Here is a 13,236-nt window from a genome sequence, read left to right as displayed (position 1 = left end):
TTGTCATCAGTCACATTGTTTAGGATAACAGGTCTTCCCTTCCTAGTTTTCACAACAAATTCGGTAATTCTTTGTTCTAATACAATATAAAATTAAAAGTGAACTTTTGATGTGTTTGTATTCAATCCCTTTCTAAAAACACGTCATTTGTAAGTGTTATCAGAGTGGGTTTTTTAGAGTAAAAAACAAGATCCTAAATGACTTCCACAATCAATAATAATGACTCTCTATCCAAACCTCGTCGTTTTCAAAAGGATAACTTTTCCCTTTGGACTAATCGGATGACACTCTTTCTTGAAGGAGTTAATGACCAAATCCTATATGTTCTAAAGAATGGTACATATTTTTCGACCATCTTTCTGCCAAGTGATAGAGATGAAATGACAAAGTCATCGTACCAGGAAGACAAATAGTAAAGACTCCAAACCTATGGTCAGAAGAAGGCAATAAGCAAGTTACAGTTGATACTAAAGCTAGAACCATCATCATAATGTCCCTTCCAGATCATGTATATCACTTTATCATGAATCTTATCACTGCAAGAGATATGTGGAACACCCTTATTGTTTTGTATAAAGGAACTTCTTAAGTAAAATAGAGCAAAGTGATCAATATCATCAGATAGTACGAACTTGATATGAAAACGTCGACCCGTAAGTTAAATAACTTGGAATCATCGTATGAGATAATTAGGTAGTGAAAATCTCAGGTATAGGATTTTTCAACTAACCTAGGGCAATCCTTGACCCATTAGTTAGGAAACTAAGAACCAAAGGAATCTAAAACGCCACAAGATCGTGCTCACAATCTTGGTAAGTTCTTGAACTATGAACGCTCTTGCAAGAAATCACAGCTCATGAATGAGTTAAACTCAAAAACAAAGTGTTTATAATTCAAGGATGATGATGCAAATGATTACAAATGACTCCTAATTATAGGGTTCTAAAGTCATCGAAAATACTCTTTAAAGCTAAAACTTAAATTTCAATCAAGAATTAAAGACATACCTTTAATTCATGAATCTAGACATGCTTTATATCCTTATTCAAAGAATTTTGGTCACCTAATTTTAAGATAGGCCAAAAATGGATTTAGATTTCAATTCAAGTTTATTAGGTTCAAATAGAACTTAAGATAAAGGAAATGGTTCAATTTGAGCTCCAAAATAATGGTTAACGGTTTTATTCTTTGAAGTGGTGTAATATTCTGGTTATATCGCAAGTTTATACATATATTTATATATATATGTATACAATTATGTAGATATGTGTGTAATATTTTGGTGTTAAATTAAAAAATTTATTTGTTTTTAAATAAAAAGGGGGAGGTCGGCTAGATTAGTCGCCCATCACCTCTCCTTCTTTCTATTTATATATAAATAGATTTTGTGAAGAAAAGGAGATACACACACATACCATATTTAGAAATTTGCTCTGAATAATCAAGAAGATTGCACGGGAAGAAGAGGATTTCAAAAGCTTTGTTATTCAATTTCTAAAGGTGAGTGTATTAAGAGCTTTGAATATGAATTGCTTACATACAGTTTGATAAGCATTTGGAACTGGTTTTCATGAATTTTGTTATATTTTATGAGAAGTTCTTGCTTAAACCGTTCAAGTGTTGTCCGGATTGAAATTCGGACAATTAAACCGCTTGTGTCTTGACCGGATATCATCTAAACCGGCCAAGAGGTGACCGGATATCATCTAAACCGGCCAAGAGGTGACCGGATATTCATCTAAACCGCTCAAGTGTTGTACGGTGTATTGACCGGATTACTTTAAATCGGTCAATGGTTGGGCCATGTATTGTCCGGTTTATCTTCAAACCGGTTATCAATGAAAGTGAAGTATTGTCCGGATTTGTAATCCGGATAAAGATGTTAATTTATTTCAAAGTGTTTTGACCGGACTTGTTATCCGGACAAGATTGACCGGACTTCAAATCCGGATAAAAAGAAGGAATGTTTTTGAAATGTTTTTGAGATGTAATGGCGGTGTAACCGCGAGCGAGAGAGATGTAATGGCGGTGTAACCGCGAGAGAGATGAAATGGCGGTGTAACCGCGAGAGAGATGTAATGGCGGTGTAACCGCGAGCGAGAGAGAGAGAGAGAGATGTAATGCCGGTGTAACCGCGAGAGAGATGAAATGGCGGTGTAACCGTGAGAGAGATGTAATGGCGGTGTAACGTCGAGAAACATAAAATATGCTTATGTTTCAGAACAAGTTTGATTCTAAACTGATTGTTTGGAATGTATAATGTTTGTATGAGATGTATACACTCACTAGACCTTTTTGGTCTAACGCTCAGTTGTTGAACTAACCTGTTTTGCAGGTCAGCGTAATTTGCAAGATAAAGGCAAGGGAAAAGTTTAAACGTTGATAATAGTTTGTTCGTATATGTATTAAAAATACATTTTTGTTAGTCCATGTTTTGTAATAATACTGTTTTCAGTATTTATGAGTATGATGATGTGAATTATGTGTATATGAAATATGTGGGTTGTTACAAGTGGCCCAAAAACTTGCAATCTTCAACACAAATGCTTCTTTTAAACTCCTTCAATTATCCAAAGCTCCAATAAGCATAATATCATGTGTTACATGCAAATCTTCGTTGGACTTTAATGCATTTGCTTGAATTTCTACAACTAAGCTCATTAAAGCCTCCTTGATTATTTCGATTTTGATCTTGTAATTCGGCCATCTTGAATCTTTAAGGGATCTTTTGACGCTTGATAAGTTCAGTTGTATGTCACAAGAATGAAGATGTCTACAACTTGTTCAATTCTCTTCTAAATGATCTTAAAGTACATGATAAAGTTTTTGATGATACTGAATTATCTTGAAAATTTGTGGATCATTTACCTGACATATGAGAAAATATAATTGTTTGTTTGAAAGCCTCTAAGGATCTTCATCGCATGTCATTAACTGCTCTATATAGAACTTTATATATTTTTTAGCAAACTAAAGTACTGAGGAAAAATGTATTTTAGGAAACCAAAGATGACAAATATTTCTTTTGTTTCCTCTAAGTCTAAAAGAGTAGGATCTCTATAACATGCATCATATGACACAAATTCTGAAAACTCTGACGAACATAATAATATATCTACTCTTGGTCCCAACAGAGATTCTGACAATGGGACCGATGGTTTATCATTGCAAGACATTAGTGATTATCTTTTTTTAGTTACTTCAAATTTCAATATAGTAGCTAGAAAATGCAGCTTTCCTAGGAGCGCAAAAAGAAGGTTCTCAAAACGACCATCCTTCATCCATCAAACATTGTCTCCTCATGATAAACTTAATGATGTGTGTTTCAATTGTGAAAAGAAAGGACACTTTGTCGTCGATTGCAGCTCCAAAAGGTCAAACTCATCATTTTCTTCAAGAACATCTCATACCTCGCAACCCTCTTATAAAGGAGCAAGAAGTGAAAAACAAGGAGACAAATACAAATCCAAGAACTCTTAGAGAAAAGATAAGGGTATGATGGCTGGAGAACATGACCGGATATAATCTACTTTTTCATCTAACAATGAATAGAAAGATAAAGCTAACATGTGTTTTGTGGCTCATCTCTCAGAGCTAAAAGATTTTGACAAGTTCCATTTAGCTGAATCTTCATCTAAAATGAGTGAAGCACATCTTCCCTTAAACAAACAGCTATATCCCTCTCCTTCTTCTTATGATACTTGTATGTGAAAATGTGTAAGGCTCTTGAATCAAAAGAAAACGCTGAAAACAACGTAGATGAATTAACTGTTAAATTGTTTGAGTGCTTTGAACAACTCAAAAATTTTAACAAAATTCAAAATGAGTTGGAAGATCTGAAAATCTTTTGCAAATATCTTAACAATGAAAAACGTTTTTTATTAAAAGAACTTGCAAAAGAAAAGTCAACTATAAAAAGTTGGAATCAGACTTCAATTGACCATAGAAAACTTTTAGACTATCAAATCCCTTGTAATAGTCATGGGCTTGGATTCACTTCATCTTCTAAAGACCAGTGTTCAAAAAGACGTGTTATGGCGCGATATGGCGCAAGCCGCATCTTCGTCGTTACGAAATGGCTCATAGCATTTCTGTATGGAGTGGCTTATGCTATGATGTCTTGAGGCGCACCATGGTGCGCCACGGCGTGCATTTTTTTGTAACACGTGATTTTTTTCAAAAAATATCTTTTTAATTTTTTTAATTTTTAATCATTTGTGTTTTTACATTTTTAATTTTAGATTTTACATTTTTATAGATCTAACTAATCACATCACTCACAGTTTCACAAATTCATAAACTTTATAGACTCACGGTAAAATGAAGTAATAAAATTACCTTTCTAAGTTCTATTTTAAAATATTTAATCAAAAACTTATTTTATAATAATAATCTATATGATTTTTCTTCTTCTAATATGAATATACATTTTTTTAATATCATTATTTGATTAGATAATATATAGAAAACATATATATATATATATATATATATAATTCTATATATGACATATACATTTGTCATCTTATGTCACGCCTTGAAAAACGCGTCATCACCATGGCGTGTAAGGCTTAAGGCTGGACCTCGTCGTCACGCCACTCACGCCTTTTTGAACCTTGCTAAAGACTCAGAAAAATTGTGAAATGATTTAACTTACTCTAGAAGATCATCTTTTTCTCAACACCATTAAATTGTGAAATGATTCAACTTACGAATGAGTTATATAGAGATGAAGAATAAATTGAAAACATGTATATATGAAGAGGTACGTGATAGTGTAATCGTCTAACATATATATTAATATAAACTCAACAATCATATTAAATCCAATAAATAAAAAGATATCGGGTTGGGTTGGATTGGGTTCAAATAATAGTAACCCAATATCAACCCAATACTTACGGTTTGAACATTTTACAACTCGATTAGACATCAGGTTGCATCGAATTGAGTTATTTTACGTTGGGTTGATCGGATTGATCGGGTTTTTTAGCATCCCTACTTCTAGCTGTAAGGGATTGAAATTTAAATACTTTGATTTATTATTGGAAAAAAAAAGGCAAAAATCTTGCGTAAGAAAAGTGTACCTTCTTTAATTGTCCAAAAAAGATTAAAAACAACCTTTTTAAAATTAGAAACATATACTTAAATTAATTACGTTATGAACGTTTTATTACTCCTATGATCCTATGTAACAATTATAATTCATTTAGATTTAAAAATGTCTTAAAATTAATATATGCTTAATGTGGACCATACACCATTTTTAACTAACATATATTAAAATAAAAAACTTGTGGTCAATTTGGGTTTTTGACTTCAAGGAGGCAGGGTTAGTATTGGAAATTCAAAATAATCTAATTATTAAAAATACCCAAATGTATTTTTATAACTTATTACGAATACGACATTTCTATAATTTAATCCTCCCAAATTCTTCTCGACCTTTAAAATAATACATGAAAATATTCATGAAAGCCACAAACCCTTTATGTGAGCCGACTAATTCAAGAACAACCACATGTTTTGCAGATAGTCCGGAGTCACCGCATTTGAACTTCCGTGGCCATAAGAGGATTTTTGTTCCTTCTTGGATTTGAACATGAATTTTTGTAGAAGAAGAGTAAGAATTGTAGGTTCATTCACCATCATTAAATCTGAGGGATAATACAATTAATTTGGTTTAAAAAATAGAGTGTGTTTAGTCAAAAGAACCATTCCTGTAAATAAATGTTGGAGGAGAATATGGCAAAATGCCCCATCTACCCTCCCCCACCCCACGCCCACAGACAAGCATTTGAGTTGTTCATTCTGTTTCTTTTTTTCCTTAAAACCTCTGAATCTTTCAGCTTACACTATCTTTTGGTTTTACTCTTCTTTCATGGCTGCTTTTTTTCTACTTGTTCAATGATTTCCCATGACCAATCTACCCCTATATATCCACTTTCCTTCCTTCCAACCTCTTTGGTGAAGAACCCATACAAAATCTTGGCTTAAAACCTCACTTTTTGGCTAAAGTTTTCATCTTTTTTCAAGGGTTTTAGAGGAGGATCCAATGGACATGCCTCCGGGGTTCCGATTTCATCCGACCGATGAAGAATTGATCACTGATTATCTGTCGAATAAAGTCGTCAACAACACCTTCTTTGCGAAAGCAATTGGAGAGGTGGATATGAACAGAGTCGAGCCATGGGAATTGCCTAGTGAGTTACTTCTTGTATCTTTCTTGTTTCTTATCTTTTTACAAGTTATATCCATTGAAGATGTTGGGTGTTTTCGAATTTGAAGGGCTGGCGAAAATGGGAGAACAGGAGTGGTATTTTTTCTGTGTGAGGGATAAGAAGTACCCGACTGGAATACGGACAAACCGAGCAACTGCTGCTGGTTATTGGAAAGCCACCGGAAAAGATAAAGAGATCTTCCGGGGGAGATCGCTTGTCGGGATGAAGAAAACCTTGGTTTTTTACATGGGAAGAGCTCCAAAAGGGGAAAAGACGAATTGGGTGATTCATGAATATAGATTAGAGGGTAAATTGAGTCTGCAAAACTTGCCAAAATCAGCCAAGGTATAGATAATTGATCATTGATTCCTCCCCTGTTTTATACTCTGTATTTTGTGCCTGATTCTTTCTACTTTGGATCGCAGAACGAATGGGTGATCTGTCGTGTGTTTCACAAGACTTCAGGGGGAAAGAAATTCCACATTTCTGGGTTATCGAGGATGGATTCCGGTAGCGTTGCTGGTTCTCTGCCACCATTGATGGAATCACCGGTGGCTTTTGGCGGCAGGATGACCAATTCCAGCATATCTGTTTCAGTGCAGGTACCCTGCTTCTCCAATCCGATCGAATTCCAAACAACCCAGAAAACCATGATCAGTACTTTCCTCAATAATCCAGCCTTCCCTTTTGATTCCGATTCCAATTCCAACTCCAATTCCATTTCCATTTCCAATTCCAATCCATTGCTGGAAGGCCAACCTGATCTCCTTTTGCAAGGGAACCATGAATTCCCTTCGGGTTCTCCATTTCCAGTTCATGATCAAGCAATCTTGAGGAGTTTAATCAGTCAAGGATTGAAGATGGAGATGGAGATGATTACAGGATCACAGGACACAGGGCTGAGCTCAGCGAAGAACACGGAGACTCTATCGAATCTTGAAAAGGGTAAAAGAGGAACCGAAATTGAAGATCAAGAAGCCCCATCGACTTCAGTTGGACCAATTGATTTGGATTGCCTCTGGAATTATTGAAACTTGATGATTGAAAACTCAATAATTGGGAAGAACAAGTTGTTTGTGAAGATGAAAAGGAGATGATGGCTTGGGTTTGATGTTGAAATCTTGAAACAGGGTGATGCTTACAATTTATATACATGATCAACAAATAATCAATGCTTATTTTTGTAATCAATATTGAGGTAATTAGTTATATTATATGGTTATTTTATACAATAATTTTCTATTAGTGATTTGATTTGATTTGATTTTTGATAATATTTTTTTTTTTTGATTTCTTGTAAAAAAATTATATAAAAAGTTATTAAATTGATTGATTTTAAGTAAAGCCTTTGATTATTTGAAGGAAAAAACTAATGAGATACATCAGATCAATTTTCTTTTAGAACGAAATTTATGGGTTGTTTTGAGACTAAAAGTGATCAATGGTCTAAATCTCTTCTTATAGTTTCCATATTAACTTCTGTTCTCACACGGTCCTTCTTCATCGATGACACAAATATATAAGAATTATGGAAATAACATTTACTTAAAAAATTGATTTTAATAATTACATATATCTTGAGGATTTGAAATTTACAAAAAAGAATATTCCTCTACTTCTTATTGGCTCTTTATCTGATCCAAATTAGATCATATTAAAACTCGACTAGATTTATACGATTCTGAAAGTTAGACCAGCTTAATTTTGATTTAGTGATTGAGTCGTGAACCAATAGACTTAAGCCTTGTTAATTTAAAAAAAAATAAATAACATTGTTTAAAACAAAGAAACCAATTTAAAAATATCTAGCATCAAAAATTGAATCTGACATTTTTAGTTACAGTTCCGTTCTTTACTTTTGTTTGTTTGCATTCGTTTTTGTCTGTTGTAGCTCTTTATGTCTCATCAAAGAGTAGTTATATGACGTATAGAGTTTCAAAATGTTGTTTAATTGTATATCAAATATACAAATAAATTAATAAAATCTTACGTAAATCATTGTAGTTAATTAATAGAAAATTAGTCTGAATCCATAACGGGTCCAGTAATAGAACATCATGACTAATTCGAGCTTAATGAGACCGATTATTTATTTTGATTATTTTATTCACTAAAATATATTTTTAAAATGCTATTATTTTTGGAATAAGGACGCATCTCTAACCATTTTACAGGACAATTAAAAATGTACATTTACATGTCACGAGACTCCCACTCAAATGCGAGCCCATTCAAGAGTTGGAACGGACTCAAAGCGCTGAAATAGGAATAAGATGTTTCCCTTGCTCTACGAAAGAACGATGTCGATGTCCGAATTAAAATTTAATATTCGTGTTGCTTTTGCAGAAGTAGATTTGAAAGTCTGGACTTATGTAAACAATGGTTTCTTTGCGTTCATGAAACGAATGCACACGTCTGGATAACGAAAGGCGATCATTGGCAGGCCTTTGCCTGAGCCTCTTAGGTCCTAGGTTTGGTCCTATTTGGCCCTTGGCTTGAAAACATTGTCTTAAAAGCTTGGCCTAAGTGTTGTTATGTCCTTCAAAGTCTGGTCTAGGTCTAGACTCGGTCATTGGATCTTTCGTACGTCGTTAATATCAATAATTTAAAATTATAAAAATTCCAAAATAATTTAAAATTTATTGAGTTTTTTCCTATTTTATAAAGAATAATTAGTTATTACAGATATTTAAAAATAATAATTTATATGAATATTCAGATTAAGATAAGAAGATTTATAAGATTAGATTTGATTTTAAGTGCATAAATTCTTGAAAATATATACAAATGGATTTATACCCACAACAATTTGCTTGGTGCAATTTTAGCAATCCACCAAATTAAAGAAAAACCATTTATTTAATTAATAGTAACTTCTGATGTTTTTAAATTAGCTATCTTCTTTATATTCTTAAACTATTCTTAAATTGGTAAGAATGCCTCTTTTGTTAATGTTCTTAATCAATGGCACAAAAAGAAAATGAATAAACCAAAAATAAGATTTTATTTATAAACGAAAATAAAAATACCACAAGACGTTATCTAATATTGTTACTGTTCGTACAAATAACTTTTTAACGTATGTTATGATATTATTATTTTTTTCTTTTAATTTCTACAGGAACATTCATAAATTATGTTACGAAAAATAAGACAAGGTTTGTAAGACTCTAAAGGGGCGTTTGGTTCGTCGGATTCCGACGGAATCTGATAGAATTGGAATGATTGATTCCGTTGACCAAATCTCATTTCAACGTTTGGTTACCAATGGAATGGAATTAAATTCCAAACATTCCCTTCAATGTGGATTTGATCATTCATTTCCAAAAGTAATGGAATTTAAATCCATTCCAACCAGTATTTTAAAAATGACAAAAATACCCTAACTGAAAGATAAAACCCTAACTGCTAAACTCCTTCATGATCGAAGTTTGGATTCCATCGACAGATCGATTTCTTTACCATTAAACCCTATCCGCTGACTCCTTCACCGACCGATTTCCTCCTCTGTGACTCCTTCACCCATCGATTTCTTCCACTGGACCCCTTCATGATTTTGTCAAAGACTCCTTCGCCCATTGATTTCTGATTTTACGATTTCTTCCTCTGGACTCCTTCACAGTGAAGATGACGATGAAAAGTTGATGATGAAGATGATTTGAGACTACGCATTTGAAGTGATGATTACGATGAGAACTTGATGACAAAGATGACGATGAAGATCGATTTCTGATTTACGATTTCTTCCTCCGGTGACTTTATCCACACACTCACCACAATTAATGAATCCCACTCTCTACAATTATTTAACAATTACGATACAATTTTATCCCATAATATTTGATAAGTGATTTGATTTCACCCAATTAAATTTTATATTAATAACTATTTATAATTGAAAAAATAACAAAGAAAGGGTATTTAGGTCATTTTTCATTATTCCATTCCAATTCCTTTATAAACCAAACAGAGAGATTACAGTTTCTTAACAAATTCCATTCTAATGTTTGACAACCAAACAGGTGGTCAAACCTGACAACATTTCATTCTAATTACTTAAAAGTAAAATTCCTTTGAAAAATTTCATTTCATTCAAAAACATTCTGCAAACCAAATGACCCCCTAAACATCATATAATTTTATCAAATGCCATTTAAAAGAATTATATGGGTTTTGCTGTAATTCCCAGAGCTGAAGGATAAGTTTTGCAGAAACTAATATTTACAGTTTCAGTCCCTAAGGTCAGAAAATAAATGAACTACAAAAAATATGCTTTCATTGAGAGTCGAACTCAAGACCTCCCGCTTACTAAACGGGTGCTCTAACCAACTGAGCTATGAAAGCTATTTGATATAAATTCCAACATTTTTTTCTTGGCCGTTATTCTTCACCACAAGAAATTGCGCATAGAGACCAAACTCACAAATTTAACTTCATAGATACTACATCTCACTCCTTACATTCTATTTTTGGTTGAGATTTATTGAGTCTTTTTTTTTTTTTGGGTGCATCAGTAACACGTCTGATTAGAATTTGTCTGATCGGTTGTTTGATTCATATAATTTGAGTCTAAAAACATAGACTGACAAATTTTTAATAGAATCAATTGAAATGTTGCAATTATAATTTATCGATATGTTTAATAAAAACATAGGAAAAGAGGAATAACAATATAATTATTTGGTACTTTTCGAGGGATTTCCATATTTACTAAGGATATTGTCACGGAGTTATCTTCGTTCGTACGCTTGCATGTGGTCTTGGTTTTCAAACTCGGTCATTCAAAGTGTGAAACTATGAAAATACTGAACAAAATGAGCAAACAATAATGCTAAAAAGGCTCAAAAGAACTTTTCTTTTATTATTCAAACGAGAGATTCTCTCCATTTGTAATATTGTACTACTCTAACGGTTGTTTATCAATTGTTTATATGGGTAAGCGCTTACCACATCATATTACCTTACCAGAAGAATATGGCAATGATCAATAATCTTACCCGGTAAGAGTGAAGGCAAGGAAACAAAGGGCCTTTTGCCTAACGGTATCGTAGCCCTTGGTCTTTTAGGAGGTCAGGGGTTCAAACCTCACCATAGGTGAGGAGGGTGTGTGAGTTTATTTGTTGCATTTGCCGTATATAAATATTATATACTTCCAAAAAAGTTTTACCCTGAAAGTGAATGCAATGACCGAGAGTCTTACCCGATAAGTGAGTGCAACGACTCTTACCGTGGTTAACGTTTACCGGGTAAATTATTGCATGCAATATCGTTTTGGTTCACTAAAATCTAACCCAGTACGCGATAGTGTTGTATTTTGCAGTTAAACACTTATCCGGGTAAACGTTTGGTGAACAGCCCCTAAATATCTAGAGAATTCTATCTATAATTACATATTTATAAAAAAACATTTTAATTACATAAAAACCAAAGATGCACGGATCTTTGTGGAACTCGCCTTATTCCTCTTGATCCTTGTTTGGCCCTTCTTAATCATAAAGTTTTCCTATTCTCTTAATTGATCTGGAACTAAAACGTCCCAACTTCTCGAGCAACCTTCGTGCTTGACATTCGATCATAGTGCCTCTTCAATTTTCAGCTTTCCGAAAATACAACATTTTCATTTTTGGAAAGTTGCAAGATTTGGGTTTTTACGTAATAAAACATCTTGAAGGCTTGTCTATTACGTATCAAGATAAAAACGACTTATTATGTATCTCGTTTTTTATACAAGTGTGTTGGAAAAAATACTGTGTCTCCGAACTTCTACATTTAATAGGAGTTTTGAGTTGCATGTTTTTCCATACAAATTTAAATCACTCAAAACTAAAAATCAAATGATCTTCAGGAGAAATGGAACCTGCAAACATATTGTGCAACAAATGGTTTGAGTTGGTTTGGTTTCATTTGTAATCTCATGGCATCGCAAGCATCTCACTGAATGCTTTGACAACCCTTTGTATGCTATTTCATCGTTAGAATCAAGTACCTCAACAGGCCGCAACTCGGAAACAGTCACCTGCTCATCGGACAACTGATGGTCAGATCAATGTCCAATATATACATCAGAGGCATAATCAAATGAAAACCTTAAAAAGGATTGTGAACCAGTGACTCGTGTTGTTTCATTTTGTGAAAAAGGAAAATACACATAAACGTTTCATATTGTGAAACAGTACATTGAGATTGGTTCTCATGGATTTCTAATGTTTTTGTCATTCTCACATGATTAACTTAAACATGATTTGGTATCGTTCCTATCAAATAGATTTCAGGTGGCTGCTTGATATTAGATCTTAAAACATGTACCTGCCAGTGATACAATGTTACAACTTCAGGTGGAAAACGTTCCTCTGCAAATCTTCCACGAAGGAGCTCCTTCATGAAATCGGCCTATAAACACAAGAAAATGAAACAATCTCCAAGATTAAGCTTTGCAGCCGAGTGACAAGAAAAAGCAAGAGTTATTGTAACACCCCCGTCCCGCGTGGTCAAAGACGGAAAATGCCACAATTGGGATAAACACAACGTGCTATATAAACCAGAGCGGCTAATACAATTTACCAAAAGATAATTACATAACCACAAACGGAGATAACGTGTCTCAAAATACGGTCCCAAAATATCAGTATATCTACAATAGTCATCAAAAGTTTAAACAAAAGTATGACTTAATGAGTTATCTTCAATATTGTTATCTCCGTAGCTCTCATCCCAAAATCCCTGCTAAGTCATGTAYCTGCCGAGGACAAGAAAATCTCGGTTGAGCTTAATGCTCAGTGAACGGATAATAATATAAATAAACAATGAATATGAGATAACAAGTTCAAAAACAATTTATAACGCCAAATGATAATTCAAAAGAAAGTCAAAATGCCCCAAAAGCATATCAAGGGTCCGAAGACCAAATCGCATCACGAGGACGCATTGTTCCCAATGGATGATCAGTCCATTCAGGCACAAGTGAGGAAAGGAGTGTGAGCACAACACAGCAATCCTCTCCGTGAATTTAACCACG

At 33.7% G+C, this 13,236-nt stretch overlaps 2 protein-coding genes and 1 non-coding gene across 3 annotated transcripts in view; 1 reads left to right on the top strand and 2 right to left on the bottom strand.

Moving 5' to 3' along the window:
• The first annotated feature begins 5,945 nt into the window (after positions 1-5,945).
• LOC112509801 (NAC domain-containing protein 79-like) lies at positions 5,946-7,431 on the top strand. The gene is made up of 3 exons (XM_025114967.1): positions 5,946-6,203; positions 6,289-6,566; positions 6,647-7,431. The coding sequence occupies exons 1-3, from the start codon at positions 6,056-6,058 to the stop codon at positions 7,250-7,252; spliced, it is 1,032 nt and encodes a 343-aa protein (XP_024970735.1). The 5' UTR covers positions 5,946-6,055; the 3' UTR covers positions 7,253-7,431.
• Positions 7,432-10,491: 3,060 nt separating this feature from the next.
• On the bottom strand, positions 10,492-10,565 carry TRNAT-AGU. The gene has a single exon. It is a non-coding gene; the product is annotated as a tRNA-Thr (tRNA).
• Positions 10,566-11,983: 1,418 nt separating this feature from the next.
• Positions 11,984-13,236, bottom strand: part of LOC112509166 (NEP1-interacting protein-like 2) — a 3,675-nt gene continuing 2,422 nt past the window's right edge. The window contains exons 3-4 of the mRNA XM_025114024.1: positions 12,528-12,611; positions 11,984-12,237 (exon numbers count right to left, since the gene is read on the bottom strand). Of these exons, the coding sequence (XP_024969792.1) occupies positions 12,052-12,237; positions 12,528-12,611 (270 nt within the window). The 3' untranslated portion in view covers positions 11,984-12,051. The remainder of the gene's footprint in view (positions 12,238-12,527; positions 12,612-13,236) is intronic.

Source organism: Cynara cardunculus (assembly GCF_001531365.2).
Source record: "Cynara cardunculus var. scolymus isolate 2C chromosome LG 3, CcrdV1, whole genome shotgun sequence".
In the NCBI taxonomy this organism is placed as follows: Eukaryota; Viridiplantae; Streptophyta; class Magnoliopsida; order Asterales; family Asteraceae; genus Cynara; species Cynara cardunculus.
Note: the sequence above shows the minus strand (reverse complement) of the source record. Positions and strands in the feature narration are given on the sequence as shown.

Bases quoted from the DNA above. Each gene is read 5' to 3' on its own strand.
- LOC112509801 (XM_025114967.1), top strand. From the start codon at position 6,056: ATGGACATGCCTCCGGGGTTCCGATTTCATCCGACCGATGAAGAATTG. The intron at 6,204-6,288 runs GTGAGTTACTTC...TCGAATTTGAAG, and splicing joins CGAGCCATGGGAATTGCCTA to GGCTGGCGAAAATGGGAGAA. The intron at 6,567-6,646 runs GTATAGATAATT...TTTGGATCGCAG, and splicing joins ACTTGCCAAAATCAGCCAAG to AACGAATGGGTGATCTGTCG.